General features: G+C 51.6%; 1 protein-coding gene across 2 annotated transcripts in view; it reads left to right on the top strand.

Moving 5' to 3' along the window:
• Positions 1-5571: 5571 nt before the first annotated feature.
• LARP1 (La ribonucleoprotein 1, translational regulator) overlaps positions 5572-20316 on the top strand; it is a 72168-nt gene continuing 57423 nt past the window's right edge. Inside the window, exon 1 of one of the 2 annotated variants that reach the window (XM_075900603.2) lies at positions 5572-6258. In XM_075900603.2, the coding sequence (XP_075756718.1) occupies positions 5790-6258 (469 nt within the window). In that variant the 5' untranslated portion in view covers positions 5572-5789. The remainder of the gene's footprint in view (positions 6259-20316) is intronic. The other variant, XM_075900602.2, reaches the window with a different exon arrangement.

The following is a 20316-nucleotide window of genomic DNA, read 5'->3' as shown; positions in this document are numbered from 1 at the left end:
CAGATGCACTGCCCAGCACCAATCAGAATTGAATTATGGTGGGCAAGAGCTGGAGCAAACCAGATCCCATATATCAGAGGTGGGGGACCTCAGAGCCAGATGCAGCCCCCAGCTTGCCTTGATCCAAAGCCCACGGCTCCCCTCCTAGCATTGGGAACCCACACCCACTGAGGGACTACAGCACACAAAATCTACTAGCCAGGGCCCCTCTGGGGTGTGGGGGGAGTGTCTTTCTCCTTCTCCATCAGGGGCCACATCATTGAGGGTTTGGGTTTGTTTTCTTGGGGGGGGGGGGCTTCTCACTTCTCACCCCTGACTGACTTTTCCATGGGTCAGCACCCCCTGACCCAAAAAGGGTTCCCCACCCCTGCCACATATGAACATCCTCAAACCTTGGGGAAGCTCAGTTTGGAAACGCCACCATTTGCCTGGGCTGGGCTGTCTAGTTGCAACTACCTTGAACAAAATGCCTTTTTCCCTTTTGTGATTCACTTCCTGGGTCTTTAAAGCTATCCTGGAGTGTGACCCAGAGGGGGACTCTCATAATCCAAGAGGCTGTGGCCCTACTGTGACCTCACAGGTCTGGGTGCTCCTCAGGGACTCAAGAAGGACTAAGAGTATCTCAAAACCAACAAACAGACCCATAAAGACTAACAAAACATGTCAATGGCATCGTGAGCTTTCACGGGCACAGCCCACGTCTTCAGATGAAGCGGGTGGTTCCACGAAAGCTCCCGATCCCATTGACGTATTTTGTTGGTCTTTAAGGTGCTACTAGACTATTAGTTGTTTTTTAAGAGTTTCCAGTTACGGGCTAACTCGGTTCTCCCCTGAAGCTTAAGTGTATCTCAGAGCGGGGAAAAGGTGATTTAAAAAGTGAGGTAAAACATGACTGCACTGAATTGCCCACACAGCCTGCTTAGTGGGGGTCAGTTAGTACTTAAATCGATGCTTCGTTGTTCACTGCTTTACAGATCATCCATCGGGCCAAATTCTGAAATATCGGTGCCGAAACAGCGTTAACTCCCACGCACATGCAGGTAACTGAGAGCGCCGCGACTGGCTCCAAATGTGCCATTTGCACCCCATTGTTGGCAAAGTTGGCCACGAGTCCCTCCATGGAATTGGCAGATAATCGCACGAAGGCAGAGGGAATGCGGCCATTGTGTGCACGTTCAGGGCTGAAATGCGGCACAGAGGTCACGGCTTCTAGTTCGGCAAATTCCACTCCATCTGGTGAACCCGGCGAGTTTCAGCGAGATGGAGGGGACATGCCCCATCGCCGCCATCGCTCTTTGGCGTTACAATGTTAGACGCGCTCACTCTTACTCCGCCACGGCCTTGTGCTTGTTCCTACAAAGCCTCACCGAAGTTTAATGTAATCTTACTTAAAATTTTCTTAGAGTAGTTTCATAAAACTGTTTTACAGGAACTCCGAGGTGATCGCTGGTAGAACCATGATGCCAAGAGCAGCTGTTTGGCTGGTCCACATGGTTTATAGCAATGCTATTGATCGTAGACTGTCTTCTCGTATTAATGTAAGCACTAAACAGGCAGTTAAAAGATCTAACTGCAAATAACTTAGACACAGGAGGTGCGCTATAAATAATAGACTCTGCAAATACATATAGGCTGCACAGGGCAAAACTCAGGCTCAATATTTTGAGATTTTTTTTAATCATAGAAACTCCATAAACCAAAAACCTAGAAATTTCAGCCCAAATTTAAAAAAAAACAACTGCTAAATAACTAACTCCCTGAAAACCAATGTTTGCCCTGGCGATGACAGTTTAAAATACAGAGGTGCTGCTGGGGTAATAACCTCCCATCTTCAGAGCATGACACTAAAGGAGACTGAATTCAATTGTGTGCAAGTATGGTGCATACTCGTGTGTGCACGTGCACCAGTGCAGACTTAGTTGTGTGTTGCTGTATACTGTTTGGCTGTGTCTACAGTGGGCCACTTATTCCGGAAAATCAGCCGCTTTTCCGGAATAAGCTGCGAGCTGTGTACACTGGCCCTTGAATTTCCGGAAAAGCAACAATGCTCTACTGTACAAAATCAGCCGCTATTCCGGAAAAACTATTCTGCTCCCACTCGGGCATAAGTCCTTATTCCGGAACACTGTTCCGGAAAAGGGCCAGTGTAGACAGCCCAGTAGTCTTTTCCAGAAAAGCGCGTCTACATTGGCCACAGACGCTTCTCCGGAAAAGCAGCCTGCCAATGTAGATGCTCCTTTTCCGGAAAAACTGAAAACGGAATAGTATTCCGTTTTAAGCATTTCCGGAAATTCATGCCAGTGTAGACACAGCCATAGTGTGTTTCGACGGTGCATAATGTATCTTTCCATGGATTATGGATTATTTGTATTGGCATCGTGTCTATAGTCCTAGATATGGGGTAGGACCCCACACTGTGGGTCTACATGCTCCTCCTTGTCTGGACCTGAAAGCATTGTCAGAAATGCATCATCTTTGGGTATCCAGGCTTTATTTTTGCAGACTAAATATAGAAACAGCTGGGCCCAAAATACCCTGACAGGTAAGTCTTACATAAGCAGAAATGAGGCGGCAGCAGTGTTCTCTGTTCCTTTTAGCACATACCGAGCAAGCGTCTGAGATGCCTCTCTCTCTCCTGCACCACACCCTGGCTCCAAAAGGCACCTTTTCCCCCCGAGGGGGGGTTTCTATGATTGTACAGTACACCGCTGACAGACTGTCATAGTGACAAGCCTAGGGGAGGCGTGAACATGACAAATATTTCACAGGGAATCACGACGGGGCTGGAATTAAGGGAGGCCAGATAGGATCAGTTGCAGTGGCTATAGGTATCCCTGGCGATTTTGTAGCTATAATCTGACTGCTGCTGCTGTGGCTTGGTTGCACCCAGACAGTCGGGTTTTTACATGTGGCGTCAGCTTGGAAGGCATCTCTTGTCAGGGTCGGGAGGATGGTATTGGGTAAGGATTCATTTCCCCTCTCCTGCAGCCCCATTGGTCTATTCATGGGGCACCCCCTAGGGTTGCATTTTGTCAGCCCGTGCCATCCAGTGTTAGTTCGATGCAGCTCAGACTTGGCAGTTTCCTTGTTTTTCTGGGACTTGGCCAACCACTTTGGTAAAAAATTGCTAGGGCCTTATAATGACTCCATTTGGAGTTTGCCTGCTCTGTGCCAAGGATGCTCACCATCCCGAGACACGTCTGTGCCTCTTGCTTGCCCAGCCACCTGACTGCTTTTGGATTCCTAGAGGGTGACAGTGGTTGGTAGCGCTTTCTTTTCATTTTTAGCTACCTGAGAGGTTGCTGCCTTTTCTTACTGGTGTGGGCCTCACCACAGCCATGCATAACTTTGGCATCTGTAGGTCGTACTGTGGCAGTGAACTTTACGTAGGGGCTAACCCTGAAGATAAATGGGAACTTTTAGCTAGCAGAGAAAATAAATGGCTTGCCTGCTTTTAGTGCGGCTGATTCATGAGCATGTTATCCCTGTATGCCACACGCTGCATGGCTTCCTGTTTGGTTTTAGACACTCTCGAAGTTTAATGTAGAACGCCCTATTTGAGACGTGGCTATCTACAAGACCACAAGCCCGACTCTCTCCTGGATTCTGATTCTTTGATTCCCTCTCTGCAGCTGAAGAGGCACAAGAAATCATCTAGATGCGGCCAGCTGTGAATTCTCCCAGTGGGGAGGGAGTTCTCAGCTGGCACAGAGCTGGCATAGCTGGGCCCCCTGCTCTATTCCCACACCCAGCCCAATCATAGAACTGGAAGGGGCCTCGAGAGGTCACCAGCTCCCTGCCCTCTTGACAGAATCAAGCACCATCTAGATCATCCCTGATAGATGCCTTTATAACCTGCTCTTCAATATCTCCAGTGATGGAGATTCCACAACCTCCCTAGGCAATTTATTCCAGTGTTTAACCACCCTGACGGTTCAGAATCATGGTAGGAGCTCATGCACTCTGGCCATTGCCAGCATTAGTTTGCAAGCTGTGCGTCGGGACCCCAAAGTCTAAGGACTTCAGCCCTGGGCAGCAAAGCTCAGGATACAGGCCTGAGATTGGGGCTGAAACTCTGGAGGTTTGGCCTCCCCTGCCCAGAGCACTGGGGCTTGGGCCCCCTCCCCACATGGGCTCAGGCAGACTCAGCCACCCCCCACTCCCAGTGTTGTGTAGCGACTTTTACTGTCAGAAGGGGGTCACAGCGCAATGAAGTTTGGGTTACAGGAACCCCTGGGGCCTTCTCTTATCCTGTGGCCCCCACAAGATCTGAGCGGGTCCTGACAACAGTATCTGGGTGTCTCCGGGCAGTCAACCCACGGGGAATTGAACTGGAAATCTCCAGAGCTGAACGCACGTGGCTCTAGAGTTTGAACTTCCAGCCGGCTTCTGAGCAGGAGGCTGTCATGGGCACACATGCTCTGTGCATCCCGCACTGAGGGGGACATAGTGGCCAATGAGTTACAAGTAGCTGAGAGCCGGAGGGAAGACATTTTCACTGCAGGCCCCTTGGCTACTTGAAACTCTCCCTGGGGCGTCTGTTAGAAATTTAACCCCTACTGCCCTTCAGAATAAGGGGCGAAGTTCATCTCTTCCTCCAAGATTTTGTCCACTGTCTAGTTTTTCTCCCCCCCCCTTTCTTCCTAACAACTTCCTTCAAAATCCAGATGCTTCGGGAGGGAGCCGAGTTTGTCTGTAACTGGACAAAAAGCCTCACAGCACCTTACTGATGAACAAAACACGTAGCTGGGATCATGAACTTTCGCGGGCATCACCCGCGTCTTTGGATGAAAATCCAGCTCCCCCTCCTTTCCGGGCACTGCTACCTTGAAGCTAAACTGTTGCTGCCACTGGCGGTGCTTTTAATGTTCCTCGGGGCTTCTCGGCTGGGTGAGCGCAGCTCCCGTGGTCCATGGCATCCCAGGGAGCGGCCCGTTTATTGAATGCAGACACTGGGATGGGCACAGGAGGCCGTTCCGGAGAATCCCTGCGGAATCCAACAGGCCTGGGCAGAGGTGGCACTAAGAGGAAGCGGCTCCCCCACGCCCTACTTCTCAGGGGCTTGTGGGGGTGTTTTAAGTCCCACGCTCCCCCTGCCCCGGGAACCGCGCAGGACCCAAGGGTGCTGGGGCAGCTCGTGGCCACACTCGCCCAGGCCAGAGCCACCCCCCGGCGGGCTGAACTGTCTGCCAGGGTGTGGGAAAGCCTGACGATCCGCCGGGCACGGCGCGCAGCCGCCTCCAAGCCGGGCACTTGCGCGCTGGCGCAGAAGGGGCGCAACTCCTGCGCGGCGCTGCGCGCGCTGCTGCCCGTCCCCCAGCGGTGCCTAAGGGGCGGGCACGCGGGGAGCCAGCTCCCAGGCGCAGGGCTGCGCCACGCCCCCTTTCCGACTCCGCCCCCTCCCGCCGGCGCTGCCCCTTTAAGGAGCTCCTCCGAGCGCCGCGCATTGCATCAGGCGCGCGCGCGCCGCCGTCCCGGGCCAGCCCCTCTACGGCGCGCGCGCGCGCACTCACACACACACACACACACACACACGCGCCAGAGCGGGCGCTGGGCGCGCGCACGCGGCGGCGACAGGGAGGGAGGGGAGTGCGCGCTCCCGTGCCAGTCGCGTGGTCTCCGTGCTTCTCCATATTGCTGCAGCCGGAGGGGTGCCGCGGGAGGGGGAGCCGGCGCAGGGACCCCTCCCCACTTGCTCCGGGCTGCGTGCGGCTGAGCAGGGCCCCGCCCGGCGGGGGGAGCGCCTGGAGCAGGAGCGGGGGGGACGCGGCGGCCGGCCGGGGGCGCAGATGGCGACCCAGGTGGAAGCTCTCCTGCCCGGCAACCCCCTGCTGCCCGCCGAGGAGCACGGGTTGCTCATCAAGAAGCCCCAGGAAGGGGGCCGGGAGAAGGGCGAGCCCCTCATGCCCCAGGGGGAGAAGGCCAGCGCCGAGGAGGGCAGCGGGGGCGCCCCGGACAGCTGCAGCAAGGGAGGCGGCGCGGCGGGGGAGCAGCCGCGGCGGAGCGCGGCGGCCAAGCCCCCCAGCATTAAGCAGCAGAAGGAGGAGAGCAACAACCAGGAGAAGGAGAACCTGCTTCAGCAGCGAGGAGGGGGCGAGAACCGGCTGCTGGGCGAGGCGGGGGGAAGCGGCGAGGAAGGCGGCGAGCAGGGAGGAGGCGGGCGCAAGGAATTCATCGAGGCCCCCCCGCCCAAGGTGAACCCTTGGACTAAAAACGCCCCGGGGGCCGTGGTCACAGTCAACGGACAGTCCCCCCCAGGTGGGTAAGCGGGTGAGGCTGGGGGGGTCGCCCTTCCCCGCGGTGGGGTGGGATCGCTGAAATGCAGTATAGTGACTCTGGGTTTTTTTGTTCTCTTCCCCCCCCAACCCCACCCCATTGGCTCTTGCGCTGTTGGATCGACCCCTGCGTCGGGGTCCTGGCCCCCATCGGCCCCCACGCGTCAGCTCTGTAGAGAAGGGGAGTAAGCGAGGGTGGGGTGCGCGGGCGCAGCAGGGCGTGGGGGGCTGGCAGCGGCCGGAGGGAGCCTCGCCAGGCCTCGGGGTGTCTCACACGCCCGACCAGGACACAGCCGGAGCTGCTTTTTCGTGAAAGGCCTCCCCCCCCAGGTGCATGATAGAAATGCCGGGGGGGGGGGGGGCTGGTCGGTGCGTGTAAGGAAGGGGGAGGGGACGGCTTGGTGGGAAGAGATCACTTTCCTCCCCTCCCCCCGTGGAGCCAGGCCGCATTTCCCATATTGTAAATGTTTAATGAGTGTGTTCGGCACGGAGCAGGAAAAGAAGAGGCCTCCACGCCCTTCCCCCGCCTGGATTCGGGTGCCAGAGTTGGCCCGGGTGCTCCGAATAGGGGGGTCTCGCGGGCCGTAGCCCGGCGTGGGGGAGAAACTAAACGTGGCCTGGGCGCGTGGAAGGGGATCTGCTCGCCCGCCGCCGCGCTCCGCCTGCCTCCGAGCCGGGCGCACGTTTAGCGGGGCCGGGGGGGTCATCGGGGGAACGGGGATGGGGGATTTCTGGGGCGGCCCCGGCTCGCTGGGGAAGGGGAGGCTCGCCGCCTGCGGGAGCCATGAGGGCGTAGAGAGCATGTGTGCGGGGGGAGGGGGAGCCCAGCCCAGGCGGAGCGGCTCGGCCATGCGGCTTTGGGGCGGGGAAGGAGGGGGGGGGGGAGGCAGCGGCGGGTTTTCACGCCGAAGGTTCCACTGCACTGTTGCAACGTTCCAGGCCGCGGTGTCAACGTTCCAGGCCGCGGTGTGAACGTTCCACGGCGGAGGGCTCCAGCGTTCGATCGGGGCTGCGCGCGTGTGTGGGGGGCGGGCTGCGCTCGGGGCTGCCTCCCCTTCCCGGCATTCCACTGCAGTGAAGACAACGTGGTTTTCTTCTGCTGCGAACATGTGATTTCTCCCCCCCCCCCCCCCCTCGCTCACCGCGGGGCCTTCTCCCTTTTCCCGGCGCTGATCGCCCCCTCTCCCGCCGGGTTGGGTCCCAGCAAGAATTTGCAGCGCCTCAAAGGGTGACAGACTAGCTGTGCTGGGGAGGGAAAGGGGGGGGGGTACGAGAGGCTCTGCTTGGCCTGGCCCATCCCCCACTCCCTGCCTCTCGTGTGCGTGTCGGATCCGTGCCCCATGGATCGGAGCACGCCGGCAGCGTGTGGGGGAGATTCCCCTTCACCCCCACGTGTTCTCCCTTCTCACCGCGGCCCTGCGCGTGTGGGAAAGGGAATCCCTCCTCCCCACGTGTGCGTATTCCTCTGTAGCGTACTGCGGCTGGGCCCTTGACTCCTGTCTCCCGTGCTTCGCTGGCACCGTGACATGTAGGCCTCAGCGCTTCATTTCACGGCCGTGCCGTTGCTGTAAATAAGCTGGCGTGTAACCCTTTCTTCGCAGCATTGGATTTGCGTGGAGGATGGGAATGGGAGGTGTATATGCGGAACAAACAACAGCCCCCTTCCCCGCCTTTTTTTTTTTTTTTTTTGGAATAAACCCTTGGCCCGAAGGACATTGGGAGTAACTTTCTGGTAATCCTGCATGTTGCAATGCTGGTTCTCTGGTGTAACCTTAGCCCCTCTTCCCCCAAAAGTTACTGGGAGGGGAGGGCTGTGTGCTCAGTGCTAGTTTAGTAACAGCTGCCTTTTGAATTGTACATTCTTCCTCCCTCCATTCTTTTTAGGCCAAGATGGGAAATGCTGAACACTTTGCATTTTCTTGCAAGTTTTAATAGCTATTACCTCCGTCAGGAGCAATAAACTGTTTTAGCATGAAGGGAGCCCATGCCAGGAGAAAATACTGAGAATTTGAATTGGACATCTCCTTTATGAAGGCTCTTACGCTTTTCAGCCTTCCCTTGCAAACTTTAAATTACATTCCCAGCTATGGCATCTTTTTTTCATCCCTGCCTGTGCCAGCATTTTGCAGAAGTTGGTACCATCTAACATGATGAATCATCATAGCTATTGATCTTTGGAAGATGGTCAGTTCTGCAGTATCTGCTTGGAAAATGGTTTTTTTTTCATAGTGGAGGGGAAAAGCATATATGAGAACTCACCCAAAAATCTCAATGGAGGCAAGCTGCTGTAGTCTGTGAAACCATGGAATGGGATAAGAATGACTTGTGTTAACAAAATTCTGACTAATTGGCTGCCTCAGTTTACTACTTGTTGCATGATGTAAAGCTGATTTCATCGCACCTTCATGCAGCCCTGAGGATTCATAATACTTCCTTGTTGGACCATCTTCCGTGATAGCACTTGTAGTGTTTTAAAGTTCAGTACAAACGTGATATCAGAATAGAAAACACTTGATGTATTAATTTCAGTGCATATCCTCCTGTAGAGCTTTGCAAAATTACAGTATTTAACCTAAACTCTGAAGCTACAGAACAACATACTTCTGGTCAAAATGAGTTGAATGTATATCAAAGGTCTTCAGTACATGTCTTTTTACCTGCCTTTTTTTCTCTCTTCAGCATGAATATTTCAAGTTTTAAAGGACAGCATGTTTTTGGTATTGATCTTGTTATCTGAGCAGGGGGAGAAAACGTTTGCTAGTTTCCAGAGGAAAAACAATGTACTTTAAGAAAGATACAATCTGTGTTTAAGACCTTGAATTGCTGCACTACTAGGTCTTTCTGAAGAGGGGAAGGGAAAGTCCAAGACTTATTCTTGTGGAAAAATTAGTCATGGAAAGGAAATAACATTGGAGCACCCTGAATTCTGTTCTACTCAGAGTAAGAGCAAGTCAGAGTATTCCTTTAGGGTGTAAAATAGTGAAAATTGTCTAGTGGTGCATTTTCTGGAGTTTAGCAGCCATGCCTAAGTCGCACGATGCATATTTGAGGCAATTTAAAGTTACTTTTGTGGGTAAGAACTTGCTATAGAATTGCTTTCAGAGCAGCACCTGAGTTCTAGAAAGATGAAGTATCTAGATTTGATCTCGGCAAGCTAGTCTGTGTGGGCAAGCCCTGTAGACATCAGGAGAGGTACAAGGGGCCCTCCATATGAATTGCCTTGGCAGATTGGGGCCTTAAATGGGAATCCAAATTGTGAACTCACATGCGGTAAGACAGTAGAACCGAGTTAGGTGGACTAAACCTATTCCTCAGGCAGAGACCTGTGCTTTGGCTCTGTATTCAGACTAGTGCTTACGAAATTGAAGGACTTGTGGCGTTCATTATGCCAAGTCGTAGGCAGATGTGCAAGCTTCTAGACATAGTTCTGTGCTGATGGTATTTGAATCCTGGCTTGCAACACCCCTACAATTCCAGTTCTGGGCATTTCCCACACAGAGTTGGTTGGTTGTCTCCTATTGTATAGTGGCTTTGAAAGGTATGTGAATGGGACTGTGGCAGGATACTGAAAGGGAGGCAGGATCTCCAAAGGTGAATGGCTCCTGTTACTGCTGAGCAAGCATTTTACGGCACATGTCATGCAGGGGTGAGGTCTGTGGCTGAGTGATTAAAAACCTTTTGGACTTCTGGGGGAGAGGTGGAAGACCCTTGCCTAGATCAGCCATTGGATTGGATCAGGAGGAAAGTGTACAGAGATTGGAGCATGCACAGAAAAGGTTGTGAATTCTCAGTTTCCATTAGTGTCCTATGTTCAAAACCTTGTCACCTAGAGGTTGGAATAGATAGGCATTAAGGGAAAAAAACTCCCATATAAAGAGGCCAGGAGAAATATTTAGTTGGGATCCTGGAGATAGGCACACTGGTGATGTTTGGCGAAGGCAAGTTAGACTTGTATCTGGTCTCATAACTTCCAGGGATTCTGCCATGACTGGGAATGGCTTTTTCGTTTTCTCCTTAGTATGGGTTTGTAACACGATCCAGGTAATTTATAGCCCCTTAGTACAGGACTTACTATAGGTGCACTTTTATAGTCCAGACAAATCCAGTAGTTTCTCTGACAACCCTACAATAATAGAGTGTATACAGAAGACAGGATAAATATCTTCTGAAGGAAAAGAGTTGTGCTTTTGTGTTTCCAGAGGTGGCCATGCACGAAATTTCTTTTTTGTCTTTCAAGTTTCTCTATTAAAAGCTTGGTGTGTTGACTCTCCAGAGAATGTTTTTGGAGAAGAGGAATATGAAGAGAAGCCTTTAAATGTCCTAAAATACTTTGTGCAACTCTTCCCTCCGTTGTGCAGCTGCGAGGTGGACTGGGCATGTAAAACCTCATTTAATTGGTTCACCAGTTCAATTGAATTTATTAAAGGGAGCAGCCCCCCTGCCCGCTCTCCAGCCTGGCCAGAGCAGCCCTGGCTTGTGGTGCCCCTATTGCGGACTGAGACTGCGTTGGCCAGGCTGGAGAGCCCCTGTCCATGGCAGGCTCAGTGGGGCTGGAGCAGCCCCCTTCCCACATAGCCAGTGGGGGCTACTGGCTAACGGGAAAGCCTTACCCCTTAAGGGTGATGCTTGTTGGTTAACCTTTCGCATCCCTAGTGCGGACAGGGTTCCCGTATTTCTAGCACCTAGTTGTGAAAGACTGCTGTCTTTGCTTAAAGAAACACTATCCAGGCACTCACTGCTTTTTAAGAACTGCTTTATAGTTTACAGCATCACTTGGAATCTCTCCACTTTTATGGCAGTGCCGAAAATGGCTGAGCTCGGTCTGTGCTAGCTCCTTCACGATTACTCGCACTGGTGCGAGTGTACTGTTGCTAGAAAACCTGTAGAGCGTTTCTTAGTGTAGATGTAGCCCACAGGTTTTTTTTTTTTTTTTAAAGTTTCTTATCTAGAGTGGTTTCTAGCTCGCTGTCTGGTGTACACTCACTTTCTAGCTAAGGCTAAGTAAAGCTTTCCAAAAGACACTGCTTCGTTCCTTGGAGCAAGCATAATGTTCACGGACTCCTGCGTGGAAAGGGTATAGAATAATGGATGGGTAAGCACAGCTGAGGTTAGCTAGCTGCCGTGAGAGGCAGGGTGGGGGAAGAGTTGGTATAAACACACACTGTAATTACACTCCCTTTCATCCCTCGCTGACTGTCCATGGTGAAGCGTCCCACAAAGGTTTGGGGATAAGCCCTTGAAACTAGCCTCCACTGGAGAGAGGAGACGCAAGCAAGAAAAGTGCTTTGCCGTTGGCACATTTTTGTGCATCTCATGAAAAATGATCGAGATGAAAGTTAGTCACGGCTTGGTGCCGAGTAGCCGGTGCTTGGTAATCGGGCCCGTGCTGATCTCCAAAGTGTTGTGCAACTTGATTTCTGTCGTGGCGTGTAGCTGTGTAGCCTAGTGGCTCGGTTGTGACTGAGTCCTAACATCCCAGCGAGAGCGCCGTACCCCGGATCGCGTCGCTTCTGAAATATCCATTAGTCCAGATCTCACAGCTCAAGTTTGGGAAACTGTTTGCGAAAGGGGACTCCTGCCCTGAAAGGTGAAAGGGGCATTTTCTCCTCCCCCACGCTCCCTGTGCCCTTCAGGTCTGTTCTGGACCTTTGCTCTGTTCTGCGCTGTTTGTTTCAGGGAAGGTTGGGGAATGCAGTGTATTCAGGGAGAGCTGATTCATCACCCCTTCTTCTGGGAATCACGAACTCTCTCTTTCCAGTAGTAAGGACTTAATGCAGATGGTTCTTAGCAATCTTTTGCTTTAAACCAGTGGCTCCCAACCTTTTTGGGCGTACACATCCCTTTTCAATCTAGTAACATTTTACGGGAACCCCACCAAAGAATATAGCTGTTTTCAAACAATCCAATACTCAGTCATGTGATGTATTCATGTAACATGGACATGGAACTAAATATTTAATGTATATTTATAAGTACACAGTATACGCATATTTATTAATTAAAATGCATAAGTATTTTTATACACTACATTTATTTTAATTTTATATTAAACTTTCCGTGGACCCCCTAGGGTACTGTCGTGGACCTCCAGGGATCTGCGGACCACAGGTTGGGAACCGCTGGCTTTAAACCCTTCCAGCTGTTTTTTTGGCTTCACCTCTATGGTACATGCACATTGTGAAACTAGTGATTAAGGTTGGAGATTTGCATTGGACGTGAACTTCCATGGGGCCCTGTTGAAAAATCCTGCCTGTCGTCTCTTCTCATATCAGCACTTGAAAATGAGTTGAGCTGAGACGCACATGTAACACTAAATAGGCAACCAGTGCATTGGGTTGCAGGATTCTCTGCTCCTTCCTCTATTAGGATACCTAATTAGGGCTGTAAAGGGTGGAATGGTTACCCAGTGAGAGTGACTGTTACTAGGCCTGGCCAAAGTGGCCCCCTGCCTGTGGCGTGCTGGGCCTAGCCGGAGCAACGACAGCCCCCTTTTGCGCGTCTTCCCCCCCCCCCCCCCGATCCCGTTTAACTGGTTAAACTTTTAAAATGGGATTTTACATCCCTACACCTAATCCTTTTGGCATTCCTGGATGTTATGCGACATTGTAGTTGGGGCACATGAAATGCCATACTAGTGCTAAATAGCTGAAATGCTGGGCTGCCTTTTTTTGTTAATTATTCCCCGTCTCCCTCGCTCTTCTCTAGCTCACCAGAACGTTTTAGAAGGGCACATCGGGCATTTGCACTTTAAAGCTTTTTAGAAAGGCAGATACACCCTATTTCCAGGTGCAGCTAACATCAGCAGTGATGTTAGAAAGAGCTGAACCTTAGTGAAAAATGAAATCTAGTATTTGCATAGCAACATCCAAGGATGGGGGATCTTGGTATGCTTTAAACATGAACTGTAGCCTCACAGTATCCCTGTGGAATAAGTATTAGCCCCATTTTACTGATGGGCAAACTGAGGCATGAATGTTATCTTGCTGAGGGCCATGCATTAACCTTTGGGACAACAAGGTCTCCCAAATCTGGGGTGTGGCTTTTTTTTTTTTTTAACCTCAGACTTCAGTGAATCAGGATATTTGGGTTCTAATCTGTTCCGTGCTCTGGAAAGACTTCCTTTGTGGCCATGGGGAACGCTGACTGCCTTCCCCTGTTTTAATATTGCAGGCTTTCATGGCCCACATTATTATGGTTTCTTGCTGAGACCTTACTGGTCTTCCCAGATTGTGCTTACACGTGTTGGGTTCGCTGTCTGCAGATCAAATTCCTGGTGTGCTCTGTACCTGAAGATCTCTTGGGCATGGGACATGCTCCATAAAGCCATGTTGGGTGACCGCATTGGGCAGACTGACTGGTCCTGTAGAGCTTTTGTAGCTGATGTGCTGGGACACATTGCTAGGATGGTAGCTTGAAGCTCCCGTATCCCAAGACCTTCCCTGTAGTTAGCCGGCCCAAGGTAGAGCTGTGGATGCCTGGTACAAAATTGTGGTCGTCTGCTCCATCTTGTGTGGCTCTGTATTCATTGCTTGCGTCCCCTGAGGTCAGTGGTTTGGTGCCAAGTGGGTATTCTCTGCGTCCAAGACTTTGTTAAAAGTCTGCAGAAGGACTAGGCAGAGCTTTGTATCTGGGGAAATTATGGAAATAATTGTCTGGCTTTTAAAATCTGGTAGCCAGCTGACAGGCTCTTCACTGCCTAGGGGAGAGAGCGGCCCAGAAGGGGCTGTAACAAGTTAAAGGGAGCCAGCCAGAGTTTATTTAAAAGCAGTTTGCATGTTTGTCTCAGGTCAGACCAAATGGCAGCGGAACTTGGCTGTTGATTGCCCGTTAGCAGGTCTCTTTGGGGACGGAGTCTTGACTCACAGAAGGCCGGGTGTGTCGGAGTGACTGCCAGGTTCAAAACCAGCCCCGCCAAGAGCCGTGCTTGGGATTCGCCTCACGGCATTGGGTCGATCGGTGGCCCTGCTGAGGCCGTGCAGGGAATATGGCTTCCTATGCGGGACTTGGTAGGTACGGTCGTGGAATCTGGTTTGGTTGTGGCCTCATAGAATCCTAGCACTGGCAGAGATCTCAGGAGGTCAGAAAGTCCAGCCCCCTGCCCAAGGCAGGCCCAGTCCCGTGTCAGCATGTTTCTCCACGCATTGCTCCTCCTAGAACGACAAGTTGTCCTTGCCACGCTTACCTGCAATCCTAGCTGGGGTTCCTCTTGATTTGCAGAGGGCATGTAATCGGCCCTGGGAAGGGATGGCTTGTGGCGGAGAAGTGTGGACTAGGGAGAAGTCCCTAGTCAAAAGACAAAAATGCAAAAGTGTATCGGTTAATGCGCTAGGCTACACGCATTTCCCTTCCCACGCCAGTACATTTTGTAGCAGGCTGGCCGGCCGCTTGGATATGTCCAGCTTCTGCTGCGTCCGGGACCTAGTCCTGCTGCGGCTCTGCATTTAAAGTGTATTGGGAGCCAGGCAGGCAGCCCAGCTCAGTTCCGGCTTGCGCTCGGTTTGGGAGCTCAAGACCCCTCCCACTCGGACAGGAACTGCTGCCACCCTGCGCTGCTGCTGTATCAGAGGCAGCAGCGCAGTATGACGGGGCTCCTCAGGAGTGGGGACAGCGCACTAGTCTTCTCCCGCCCCGGGACTGTAGAATAGTTGAGTAACCGCTAAGAATTCATGAGGTTAATTGACTATTTAGTTCACCAATATTTAACATCCCTTGTGTGGCCAGGTGTGTGCGAGTACCCATTGCAAGCAGAGGAAGGTCTGCTTTGGGGTCAGGAAGGCTGCATTGCTCCAATATGGCTCTAGTTGAGAGTTTTTATAGATTCCAGTTAAGGGGTCTGTGCTTAATAGGCAGGGCTCGCCGAACTGCAGTGAGCCCCGCTCGCCAGCCACACTGTCCAGCAATCTGCGCATGCACAGATCGCCAAACCTGGCTCTTCCAGGTTACAGTCTACTCGCCACGGGTGAATAGATTGTATACTTTGACGAGCCCTGTTAATAGGCATGTTTAAAAAGCAGGTAATTATGTCACTGCTCCCTGCTACCATCATGAATCTGAGGAAACATTGTGGGGTGGCAGTCAGCTCCTGGGGGGGCAGGAGTGTGGGGTGGCAGTCGGCTCCCCAGGAGCCGGGCGGGAGCTGGAATGTAATTGTGAACATTAAAAGCCCAGGCTCCTTGGTTAACCGTTGACGCGGTTATACGATCACCTCTCTCGTCGTTAACTGCCAGAACTTGCTTGTAGTTTGATTTGTGTCTGTCACTTGCAGTGAGAACTCTTCCTGCAGTGCTAAAGCGATGCTTGTTGGGTTAGCGGCATTACGTTATGCAAGGGGAGAGAGAGGGCAGCTGGGAACAAGTGACCTTGGTCTCAGACCTGCACCTCACCTTTACCAGATTAGTAGCTGATTAATACAGCTCTGTGCCGGGAGCTCATTGCAGTGGGAATTTCCCTGATGCTTGCTTGCATTGGAAGGCTGTGCGGCAAGAACATGGCAGGCGGTGGCATGGCCTTAAAAACCAGGTGACTTTCTGTCCTCTCTTCTCTGATCTCTGCTTGATGGGGTTCGGCACGGGCAGCAAGGGGGATCAGCCACTGTTGCAGGGCCTCTGAACTGGGCGATCTAATAGAATCCAGTGAATTAGAACCGGAAAAGGCATGTTCATGCAGGGAGCTCCCCTGTGTAGTGGAACTTACTGGGAGCAGTATGATCTGATGCTGCTGGCAATGTCAGCTGTTGCTGTAAACGAATTCCATTGGTTTGAAACATAGGGTCTCTCTGTGTGCGTGTCATTCCCCCCTTTCGGGTAGGCGCATCCAGGTCCCCTCGTTTGCACTCGGATACAGTCATCCCTGTGGGGCAGCGGCTGGTGTGCTTGCTCTCCGTAGCCATGTGCGACTGCTTGCATGCCTCGCTTCCTGCCCTCTGGCCGTGGGGGAGCGGAGGTGCCCTCTAGCACTAGAGGTGGGAGACTTCCTTGTGGGGAAACGTGGGTTGCAGTCAGTTTCCTGCTCCCAGGAGGGTGGAAGTCATGAAGGGGGAATGTGTTGGTCTGTTGCTCAACCGCTACTCAAACAGAGTGTTGCCTGGCTCTGAAGACTCTTGTGTAGGAGGAGTGGGAGGTTGACTGCGTGTATGGTCTTGGGGCTGTGCACACAGAAATTTGAATGTTCCTGCTGCCTTCAGAAACTTTGGTTTGCCAGCCAGATAACTAACATCCTTAGCTTTAACCCCAAGGTATCAGGTAATGGACTAATCGAATAGGGCACCTTTGCCCCCAGGGCTGTTGCTGCACTGCAAAGACGAAAGTGCTGTGTGGAGCCCAGGGTCAGCTGGAGTCTCCCCTGCTGATCCCGGGCTCCATGCTGCGCTGCTGCTTTGAAATGCCATGAGGAGCCAGACAAAGTTTCAAAGTGGTAGTGCCGTGCGGAGCTTGAGGTTAGCTGGGGAGTCCCCGGCTGATCCCAGGCTCTTGAAACACCACTTTGCAGTCTGGGGACACCCAGCTGGCCGTGGGCTGCACGTGGCTTTCCAAGGCAGTCTGGCCCCAGGCTTCAAGCGCTGCTTCTGCTTTGAAGTACCCCCCTCTTCGTTTTCTCTCGCCCCCTCTGCTGCCTCTCAGTGTTTCTCAACCAGTGGTACAAGTCCCCTTGGGGGTACTCGAGAGAAGTCTGGGGGGTACCTCAACACAACTGAAATTTGGAGAAAACTCAATTTTTGTGTTAAGTTTTACAGCGCTTTATTATTTTTGTACTTTTTACACCCAAAGAAGTCATTGCCCACCTGGCTCTGATTAAGTTGTTTAAACAAATATGTTGCAATGGTAGAAAAAAAATGTTGTTTGAAAACTGTAGGTACTGGGGGGTACTTTTTTTTTTAAAGGGGTACTTTATTTAAAAAAGGTTGAGAAACACTGTGACATAGAGGCAGCAAAAGGAGGGGGTGGAAGCAACTATTTGACTATTCTGTTGACTATCGGATAAGCATGTGCTTATCTAGTCTAGTTGTCCCCAACACGGTGTCCGTGGGCACCATGGCACCTCCTGGGGCATTTATGTGCGCTCGCCTAGTGACCAGGGCTGGCCCGAGCCATTCTTGCCCTCCGGGGGTGCATGCGTGGCCCCAAAAGATTGGGGACCACTCAACTAGTCCTTCACATCCCTAGCTAAAGCATCAGACTTAACATTGGAGGAGTTGGGGAAAGACTTTGGAAGACAAGATGACTTGACCAAGGGGACATTGAGAGCACAGGTTTGTTTTTTCCCTTAGCAAGGATGTGTGCAGCTCTTAGTTACTTCAGTCTTCAGTGCATTAGAGACTCACTCTTCACCTACTTGGGAGGGAGAAGACCCAAGGGAGTCTCTTGTCTTCTCCGCCTACCTCTTCCCAGTAGCAGCAGAGTTCCTTTTGAATTCAGAACCTCTCAGGTTCCTATATTAACATACCCCTGTTCTTAATACTAGCTGCATGAAGCTGTGATTGATTTTTTTGTTAATTAAAAGTTGGAGCGATGCTTAAAGAAAAAAGTGAGCTTTGAGAACATCACCGTTCTTACGGTGACGGTAAGAAACGAGAGCGGCTACAGAATTACCGAAGCCTTGGAAGAGGAGGATTGAGCGGGCTGTTGGGGGATAGGCGATGGCTAGTAAATGGTGGTGGGTGTTGGAGACAAAATGGGTGGGGCTACAGGCTGTAAGAGGGCCAAGTTTGCTAGAATTAGGAGCTATGGGAAGATGGGTAGGACATATGACAATGTGATTCTATACAAAACAAACTAGTTCACTGTCTTTTGTGTTTGGTTCCCCCCCCCCTTCACAATGTTTGAATTTACCACATGGGGTGGGGGACCTAAGATCCAGCCCCCACCTTGCCTGGATTGGCCCTCAGGGCTTCCTCCCAGCGCCCTCCCCACCCCCTCTCCAGGGTTGGAGCACACACTCTTTTAGCCAGCCCCCCCAGGCTTTGGGTAATGTGGGGAGTGTCTGTCTTTCTCGCTTGTTTGTAGCCCTGCGGGTATGTCTCGACTACAAGCCTTTTTCGAAAGATCGTCTAGACAGCTGCAAATTTCGAAAAAACCCTCTTTGCGTTCAAGAACGCCTTTTTTCGAAACAGCTCTTTCGAAAAAGGCGTTCTTCCTAGTAAAAGTAGGTTTACTGATTTTGAAAAAAATGCCGTGTTCTTTCAATTTAATTTCAAAAACACGACAGCAGTCTAGACACTGGTAAAGTCCAGTCTCCTCCGTCCCCCCTCCCCCAAAGGCCACTTTTTTCGGAAAAAAACTCCGTAGTCTAGACACACCCTGACTGATTTTTCGGAAGGTCAGCAGCCCCAACCCGAAAAAGGCTTCCCACCCCGACATTGGGGTTTCTCATTCTAACTGAAACCTGCTGGTCAGTGTTGTAAAAGGGCTGATTAGTGGTTGCCAAACATAAGTTCTTACACTAATCTGACTGTGTGTAAAGGTGAGAAAGCGGAAACAAACCAGTGATTCAGTGAAGTCAAGTTACAAAATCTGATGTATAGCTTAGGTAAAATTCAGTTGTTAAGTAGTCAGGGATTTGTGCTCCTCTCAACGTGCAGTAAAATCAGCTGTTTTAGATTCTTCAAGGACAAATGGAACATTCGTTATGGAAGTGGAAGAACAGGAATGCCGGACTTTTCTGCCAGCAAGACACTTTACACTCACGGCTTCTAAGAATCGTGGATAAATCTTCAGTTCCTTATTCCAGGTTGTGATGGGGTGTATCGGCCCCACACTGGCACACCAGGAGTTAACCCATCTTTGTGATCAGAAGAGGCCACGCCCCTTCTCTGCTGGGCAGGTTCCTCCTGGAACCAGGGTATAAAAGGCTTGAGGGACTCAGTCTGTGCTGACTGCCAGAGGAGGAGGTGGGGCACCATGAGCTCCAGCAGGTAGACCCCTGCCGCTTCAAGATTTTGGGGCCGGACAAACAGGACCAGATGTCCTAAGGAATGCAGAGACCACTGAATTGTGGACACCACAGATGCCTCAGGATCGGGTAGGAATGGACCGAGGGCATTACAGAAGAATGGCTCAGGAACCGACTGAAATGTGGCATGTTACAGGTGATCCCTGGCGAGCTGGTGTCAAGGGAGTCTGCTACTGACAGGGCCCTGGGTCGGGACCCAGCCCTTCCCTGCCCAGCAGGGGGTGGAAACCCAGCTTACTGTTCATTCACTCTGGCCATTGGGCCATACTACCTAAACCTTAAGAAGATTGCTCTGTTGACTCGGTCACTTGGTCATACTACCTCGACCTTAAGGGGATTATTCTTCTGACTGATCAGTGGGGCATACTCTCTTGACCTTAGGGGGATTGCACTATTGACTCTGGCCATTGGGCCATACTATACTGAATTGGAGGGGGAGGGATAGCTCAGCGGTTTGAGCATTGGCCTGCTAAACCCAGGGTTCTGAGTTCAATCCTTGTGGAGGCCATTTAGGGATTTGGGGCAAAAATTCATCAGGGATGGTACTTGGTCCTGCTGTGAAGGCAGGGGACTGGTCTCAATGACCTTTCAAGGTCCATTCCAGTTCTAGGAGATAGGCAATCTCCAGTATAAAGTGAGGGGGTTGTTAGAGGGATGCGGTAAGCAAACTAACATGAATGCTGATCTGCATAGTCCTGAGATACAGGCCACCTTTTAGACTGGTTCCCTGGCTGTGATACGTGTTTCTCCCACCTCAACGTGTCATGGGGTGTATCAGCCTCACGATACAGATCTTCCAGTTGCTCATAATCAGCTTATTTCAGAAGCAGTGTCTGCTCGTCCGCTGTGGCAAAAAGGTCACAGCAGGGTCTGCTGTGGTAAAAGCTACTGAAAAGTAAAAACTAATAATATAATAGATCTTCATCGACGTAGCAGCACACAAACGGTGGCTGGAGCACTTTGAACTGGTCTGCAGCCGTACATCCGGGGAAACTCCATTTGTGTACAAGTTACTGCAAGCGAAGAAAGGGGGAGGGAAATGAAAGAAGGCTGGTTGAACATGAGACGGGACCTACTGATGGTCACCATCAAT

Source organism: Pelodiscus sinensis, chromosome 16 (assembly GCF_052426305.1).
Source record: "Pelodiscus sinensis isolate ZL-2025 chromosome 16, ASM5242630v1, whole genome shotgun sequence".
NCBI lineage: Eukaryota > Metazoa > Chordata > Testudines > Trionychidae > Pelodiscus > Pelodiscus sinensis.
Note: the sequence above shows the minus strand (reverse complement) of the source record. Positions and strands in the feature narration are given on the sequence as shown.